We start from the raw sequence: 8,198 nt of genomic DNA, 5'->3' as shown, positions 1-8,198 counted from the left end.
TGTCCATTATATTTGCAGTTCTGGTTAACTGGCAAGCTATTATTTCCAGATGTGCATTTTGTGCTGCGGAATGTACAGTTATGCGCTCTTTAACATCTTGTATTTCTTTAATTAAACTAGCCTGCATTGATGTAAGTTTTTCAGCAGCATTTGTCAATTGGTCTGGTGTCATTTTCCCAAATGCTTCTAGATTTGGTTTAGTTTCATGTGTAGACAGATCTCTTTCAGAGCTCACATCATTGAGGTGGTTTATTCCTGATTTAGCAGCTCATCCTCCTCTTTGTCTTTTCTGGATATTGTAGGCAAATTTTACACTCCAACAACTAGCTAAAACATATGATTTCACAACTGAATTTATGTTAGCATCATTGCATGGTTATTTTCATAATTCTGTGGATGATGAGATTATGTAGTTTCCTGTGAATGAAAAGAGGACCAGTTAAAATGGAGCATCCACATCTGAGAACTTCTGATTAAACGGCATTCTGTGAAAATATTACGTTGTTGTCGAAAAGCAGCTAATTGTATTAAGTTATATTACTTCTAAAGGAGTGGGTTAGGGTAAATTAGTTGTTCCAGTTTGAAATAACAACAATTATTTGTCTAGATCATCCCCGTGGTGGGAAAAAAATAGGTAATCAAAATGGGCATCAGGTACTACTTCACAAACGTTCTCATTATGTGGGTTAAGTTCCAAAGCATTTATTTTCACTTACGCAAGATCTACCATGAAACTCCTTTCTAACCCGATTAATTTATATCTTGTTGTGTGAATAATCTAGTGCAGCATATGCTTTAAATAAGACAGTAAGTATGGGAATAAGACTCCATTCCAGATTTTACTGTGAGAAGAGCATAGGTTTTCATAGGTTACAAATACCCTTAAAAACAAACAACAGAAAAGCTTAGTATTTCACAGCATATACTATGATACAATGGTTAAACAACCACAGCATGTATGTACTGTAATCTCAATCACACCTATATTTATATTTCTCCGTGACCTTTTTCTTGATTTTGCAAAACTATTTCAACTGCCTATTTATTTTGTGTGTGTGTGTGTGTGTGTGTGTGTGTGTGTGTGTGTGTGTGTGTGATTCATAGAATACCCCCTACAATGATGCAAAAACGGTAGAGCTTTATTTAGTGAGAGACCTTTCTAGTGAAGCAAAACGACAAAAAAAAAAATAAAAAAAAATAACACAAAACCTACTCTATTTGATAAATGTACACACACCGGTATATCACTGATAATTATGTTGATTTGGAGATTTGTACTGTATTTTAAATCAGTCAGGGTGTAGTTTATATCAGCAATCGAAACAAGATGTATTTCTTTGTTGTCCTAGATCGGACGGGGACTGGCTAATAAATTGCGTCAGAAGTAGGCGACTGATTAATCACAGCCGGAGTTCAGACGCAAGCGCAGTGTAGGGAGTCCTTGGCTTTTTGGTATGCTCTAGGTTATAGCAGAAAATACAGGACGTATAATCAAAATGCAGAGCTGGAACCGGTTGTATTGCACTTTAGCCAAGGTAAAAGAAAAACAACATTATAATACGTTGTTATTAATTCAGTGTGTAAATATTATTTTGTGAACGCTCTGAAAACAACTTTTGTAGGTTGACAGGCATGGAACTGCTCTACACAGGCCTAGTGCTGACACTGTCGCCTGGCATCTTCAGTTCAGTAACTTTTGATCTGTACTGTACTTTTATATTATATTATGTTATGTCATGTTGTGCTGTGCTGATGGCTGGTTTAACCTTGAAGTCGTTTTATTTGAGAATATGTGCAGGTTCTCGGTCATAATGCCGTGTTACAATATTGTCTATTGATGAAGCATATCATGTTTTTTTTTTTTTTTGTTGTTGTTGTTGTTGTTATTGGCAAGTGTTATTAAACATTTTGTTGTGAGTATGCCGAAAGCAATACATTAACTGTTCAGTGCACACTGCAATTGACAAGAAATCTGATTTAACACAGTCAATTGCACTGGAGAGTTTTAGCTTGATTACTCCAGCCACCCTAGACCCAAGCAAAGTAAGGGAAGCATAATGCACAACTTGCTGTTTTTTTTAGCAGATCTATAGCAGTTGTGCCATGCTTATCACTTGTGATAATTAAAAATATTTGTGGAAAACTTGCTAGGATAATAACACAGTTCTAACAAGGGTAGTTTTGCTGATATATATAATCTCTCATACTCTTTCATTAATGAGCTATACAATTTTATTTTAAATCCTAAATTCAGCGAGGCCATGTACACCACCTACCTCGCAGGCTCCAGGGAATCACAGCGGTGACACTGAGAACCTATGCAGACAAGACACCAAGTAAGTCACTGTTAATGTCCACCTGAATATTGCTGGGTTGAATTAGATATTTTGTTCAGATGATTAAAAATTCAGGTTAATGTTATATATTAATATATCCCAGCACATTTTCTTGCCAATCAAGGTAGAGAAACAGCTGTATGTTTGTTTATTTCAGTTGTTTTTATTAACCCACCAGGGTATTCATTTTATACTATTCAAATATTAATTTGCTAAATAACAAAATATAATAGGACTGTTTTTCCTTCCATTTAGTTGATGCTGATGTCACTGTAATTGGCTCAGGGCCAGGAGGTTATGTGGCTGCCATTAAAGCTGCCCAGCTTGGTTTTAAGGTAGGCATAATGATATGGAGGCTTAAATAAGATTGCTGATAGTCATATTCAAACGTACAGAACAACCTGTAATGTTTAGAAGAAACGCATTATCTTTGCACTATCCTGTCTGTATGTTCGTTGGTATTTTTTTCAACATAATCCTGAATGTTTTAATAATTTTATTCACACATCTGCAGTCAAAATTGGATAGGGAATACAACTGAGAACATTTCTCTCCATTTCCATGGGAACGTTCACCAGGAGAAAGAGGATTTTATACGAGCATCATAATGCACCCAGATCGTGAATGGCTATTGTGGGAACAGACTACAAGCAGGATTGCAGGAGGGAGCATGCATGATGTACTGTGATGTGTTTTCTCCTGGCAAACGCTCATGAGTGATTTCATCTTTTAAAAAAACACACTAATTGTCTGTCAGTCACATGATGCTCATGATAACTGCCTTAATTTTGTCTTTATTTACTCTTAGCCTCCTATAGACACTTTTGTCTTGGTACCTGGTTTAATTTATATAACTTTTTTTTTTAATCTAGACTGTGTGTGTGGAAAAGAATGAAACTTTGGGAGGAACATGCTTGAATGTTGGCTGCATCCCTTCAAAGGTAAAACATCATCATTATGACCATCAGCCTTTATCAATGTCTTCATGTGCTATTTAGAAATACCGGTTAAGGTAATGATGCAGAATTTTTGTAAAAAATCGCATTTAATTTTTCAGGCTTTACTCAACAACTCTTATCTATATCACTTGGCACATGGAAAGGATTTTGCCAGCAGAGGTATTGAAAGTAAGTACATTTTTTTTAAATGTATTGTTTATTGAATTGGTAGTAGTCTGTAAGTTGCCTTGGATAAAGGCGTCTGCTAAATAAACTAATAATAATAATTAATAATAATAATGGTATGATAATTAAACTCAGGGTTTTCAATATATTTCAGACAATTGGTTATCCATTACCCTGAGTCATTAAAAAAGACCACAAGACGACAAAAAAAAAAAGCATGTTCCTCCCAGGAGTTATTGCCTTAAATAAAAAGTATTAAAGTAATGTTCTCTTCTCTCTACCCCAGTAACAGGACTCCAGTTAAACCTGGAGAAGATGATGGAACAGAAGAGTGGTGCAGTCAAGGCCTTGACAGGTGGCATTGCTCATTTATTTAAACAGAACAAGGTGAGTTAAAGCTGTGGTGGACCTATATAATTGGTTTTAACCTTTTAAAATATGTGCTTGCATCAAATTCTAACTGCACCAAACAGGGGGAAAATATACTCACTGCTGTTACTTGAGTAGATACTGCTTTGATTCTTGCAGTTGCCCTAGTATTGCATTTGCAACTCAAACACTGTGTCATCGGCTGCTTTAGACTGACATGATAATGTATTTACCTGGTTTAAGGTTTGTAACGCAAACACACTATTTTTAGTATTACACACCCTATAAAAAGCACTAGTATTTAAACAACTGTTAAACACTAGTAACAGTTATAGGTCTATAAAGATCTCTATTCTGCCAATTTGTAGCCTTGTTTTACTGAGTTCTCTTTATTTGTGTTTAAAAAAAAAAAAAAAAAAAATAGGTGATGCATGTTCCAGGATTAGGGAAGATTACAGGAAAGAACCAGGTTACAGCAACAGGTAGTGATGGCAGTGAGCAAGTTATCAACTCCAAGAACATCCTGATAGCTACTGGTTCAGAGGTTACACCCTTCCCTGGAATTCAGGTATTGCTGTTGGTTATACATATCAACACCACGTATCAATGTGGTATGTTTTATATATGTTTTGCTTTCTTTTCTTTATATTAAGTTGTGAGCAGTGACTAACATGTTGAATCTCATATTTATTAGATTGATGAAGACACTGTTGTGTCTTCCACTGGTGCCCTGTCTTTGAAGAGTGTTCCTGAAAAGATGATTGTAATAGGTGCTGGAGTGATTGGTGTAGAACTGGTGAGGAACAATGGAACAAAATATCTTTGTGGGGAGAATGGCTGTTTAGATACCCAATTAAGATAATTAATGTGTGTAATGGTTTAATAAAAATAAGTTTAAAACACAAAGAATAAAAGGCTGTGCTTGTTATCTTTCTGGTCCTATATACTAGGCCAGCTGCCTTCATACATACATGCAGAATTCTATTAGCCTCTTATGTGCCTACATCTATTGTAGGCAGCATGCCTGGCAACGTTTTATTAACTTCCTGAATATTTTTGCCTGCAGGGTTCAGTGTGGCAGCGACTAGGTTCAACAGTAACGGCTGTCGAGTTCCTGGGCCATGTAGGTGGATTGGGCATTGACATGGAGATCTCAAAAAACTTCCAACGAATCCTGCAAAAACAGGGCCTCAAATTCAAACTGGGCACTAAGGTTACTGGGGCAACCAGGAGGCCAGATGGAAAGATTGATGTCTTGTAAGTCATTTACTTAGTAATACTGTAATAGGCTTGTTTATGCAAATGTTTTAAGTCACTGAATGGTATGAACAGAAGAGGACCCCTCCCTGACAGTTTTATTTAATTTAGAACAGTTGCTGAACTTTAAAGCAAATCTTTTTCCTGTCCTCCGTAGAAGCCTTGCTGTTAACTGAGCTAGATAACTAATCCTTATTTTTTTGTTTTTTTTTACCTTTCACTTGTTCAGAGTTGAAGCAGCTGCAGGTGGGAAGTCTGATGTCCTCACTTGTGATGTGCTCTTGGTCTGCATCGGCCGTCGTCCTTTTACTCAGAATCTGGGCTTGGAGAGTGTTGGTATTGAGCTAGATAATCGTGGCAGAATCCCAGTCAACAACAGATTCCAGACAAAGGTTCCAAGGTACATTTGTTAATATTTCACAGGAGAGATAGTGACTGAATTAGTAATCTGCTAAATAAATGCATTGCAAGGGCACTCAGAAGGCTTTCATAATGGCATAATAAGAGCATAGTACCTGAAAGGTTAAATATATTTGTATAAATTTGAGTTTATCAGACTATAGCCAAATGCAATTTGAAAAGTTTTTTTCAAAAAGTGCAGTACCATTTCATATCAGCAGATGGTAGCAGCAAATAGAGAAGCTGACTTCTACAGTACGTATTAAAAAATTGTGGCACTTTTTAATAATAAAGCAGTTGTGAATTAATAACAGTATGTCTTTCTTGGCAGTGTCTTTGCCATTGGGGATGTTATTGCTGGCCCTATGCTGGCTCATAAGGCTGAAGATGAAGGTATTATCTGTGTAGAGGGAATGGCTGGAGGAGCCGTGCACATAGACTACAACTGTGTGCCGTCTGTTATCTACACTCATCCAGAGGTGGCTTGGGTTGGTAAAAATGAGGAGCAGCTGAAAGAGGAGGTGTGTGTCAACAGTGAATTTACTTTGATCTCCTGATTTGTTTTGCCATTTTTTTGTTTTGTTTTTTTGTTTGATGAAATACTTAAAGTCCAATTCAAGAAAATGAGTAGGGAGTGAACAAATGTATCTTAAATTGAATTGTAACGTAGGTGGTTGGATGTTTGTAAAGTGTAGTAAAAAAAAAAAAAAAATGTATTAAAATCATTCTGTAGGCTACAAGTGTACCAGAAGGTCAGTGTTGAGCAAGTGATTTCATCAATAATTATTAAACACTTTTTAATAGTGCTGAATTTAGAAATACTAAAGGAGACTAAAATGTAACGAGTAGAAGTCGTTGAATGTCATCTGGTAAGTGATTTACATAAATAGAAATGTTGTGTTTTTATTTCACATAGGGTGTCCCCTATAAAATTGGCAAGTTCCCATTTGCTGCAAATAGCCGTGCTAAAACAAATGCAGACACAGATGGTTTGGTGAAGATCCTGAGTCACAAAGAAACAGACCGGATTCTGGGAGCGCACATTCTTGGGACAGTAAGTGCTGCATGTAGTTTATATGGCACATGTATCATAGATTGGCACTGGCATACTCTTACCTGTACAGAGACAGTAAGGGAGTTTGTGTATGAAAATAAAGGACATAAATATATATACTTATGTCTAGCCACTAGATATTATGATGCATTATAAATTATTTTAGCCTTGAATATACATACAACTAAATTCATATTTCCATTAGGGTGCTGGTGAAATGATAAATGAAGCTACATTAGCAATGGAGTACGGAGCATCTTCTGAAGATGTAGCCAGAGTGTGTCATGCTCATCCAGTAAGTAAAACAGAATATGTAATATTTAAAATAATAATGTTCATGAATAAATGAGTTCATTTTCTACTCTTTCATCTTTCAGACTGTTTCAGAAGCCTTCAGAGAAGCAAACTTGGCAGCATCGTTTGGCAAAGCCATCAATTTTTAATCTATGTCTTTATTTGCACAGACAACGTATTGCATTATGAACTGTTGGGGGTTCTTGTAAACTGGTTCTTTTTTTGGGAACTGTACCATAATTCCTACTTGGCAATAAAGAGGGAATGGGATATGATATTTTCTGATGGAATGACAGCATTTTAATCATTGCATAAAGGTCACCTGATCTGTCTCAAGTACATAGAACAATTATTTATATATTAAATGCAGGTTTGACTGTACTTATTTGTCCTCTTTTGTCCAGTTATCCTAAATGACATTTTAGTTAGACTTAGTGCAGTATAAACAGAACCAACAATGTTATCCAGTTGTGTGTTCTCTTCCAAACTAGAGCTGTGTATTCTAAATCACTATTATTGTGCCTCTGAAAGTGAGCCTGAGCCAGGCACATTCAACATTGTTTCTCACAGGGCACCGATAGACTGAAGTTTGCTGTATATTTGTAATATTTTTTTTTTTTAATGGTTATCCATTCTTTATGTACCATTTTAACATTAGCCTGCTTAAGTCGCTGTATTTCTAGTAAAATGTTAAACCACCTAGTGAATATGCAATGTCCAAGCAGCTGTTGAGTTTTAGTCCAGTAAAAACACCAGACAGTAAACAAGGTTTTGATTTTAGTTTTGTGCACCGTGAAGGAAGCAATTATTTACAGCTTGTTATTGTGTGACAAAAAAACAAGCAGTTACCCAGGTATATGTCTTATTTAACTATAAAAGATGCCGTTTATACATTCATTTTCATCTGCTCACTGCTTTCCAGATATTTTGGTTTGTGTTGGAGTATTGTATGTAATAAACTATGGCTTATTTGCAGTTTTCAATATGCATAATAGTGTTCAAGATCTAACAAATGTTTCTGCTGTCTAAATACAGTATTTTCTAACTCTGTATATCTAAGCTTGTAGTGATGAGCCTGTACTTCAAAACAACTTATGAATTAGAACAAGCATTCCTTCAGAATAAAATTCTTAGACAGGGTCTGAATTTTGTTTAATTTCTATCTATTAAATCACTGTCCCGTAGTAGCCATGCTTTTTGATAAGGCAGGAACTTAAGTTTTCTAAAAATACGAATGATTTAATTAATGTAAAATAGGAATCTTATCAGTGAGGGGAGCTTAATGTTATTATTATTTGTTTATTTAGCAGATGCCTTTATCCAAGGTGACTTACAGAGACTAGGGTGTGTGAGCTATGCATCAGC

The 8,198-nt window shown here is 35.8% G+C and overlaps 1 protein-coding gene across 1 annotated transcript; it reads left to right on the top strand.

The window, feature by feature from the left end:
* The first annotated feature begins 1,377 nt into the window (after nt 1–1,377).
* LOC117414892 (dihydrolipoyl dehydrogenase, mitochondrial) lies at nt 1,378–7,975 on the top strand. Its single transcript, XM_034024732.3, has 14 exons — nt 1,378–1,535; nt 2,255–2,336; nt 2,592–2,671; nt 3,209–3,277; nt 3,394–3,463; nt 3,747–3,847; nt 4,254–4,397; nt 4,524–4,625; nt 4,896–5,086; nt 5,316–5,486; nt 5,817–6,006; nt 6,402–6,539; nt 6,745–6,834; nt 6,917–7,975. The coding sequence occupies exons 1-14, from the start codon at nt 1,497–1,499 to the stop codon at nt 6,980–6,982; spliced, it is 1,533 nt and encodes a 510-aa protein (XP_033880623.1). The 5' UTR covers nt 1,378–1,496; the 3' UTR covers nt 6,983–7,975.
* The last annotated feature ends 223 nt before the right edge of the window (nt 7,976–8,198 follow it).

Source organism: Acipenser ruthenus, chromosome 7 (assembly GCF_902713425.1).
Source record: "Acipenser ruthenus chromosome 7, fAciRut3.2 maternal haplotype, whole genome shotgun sequence".
NCBI lineage: Eukaryota > Metazoa > Chordata > Actinopteri > Acipenseriformes > Acipenseridae > Acipenser > Acipenser ruthenus.
Note: the sequence above shows the minus strand (reverse complement) of the source record. Positions and strands in the feature narration are given on the sequence as shown.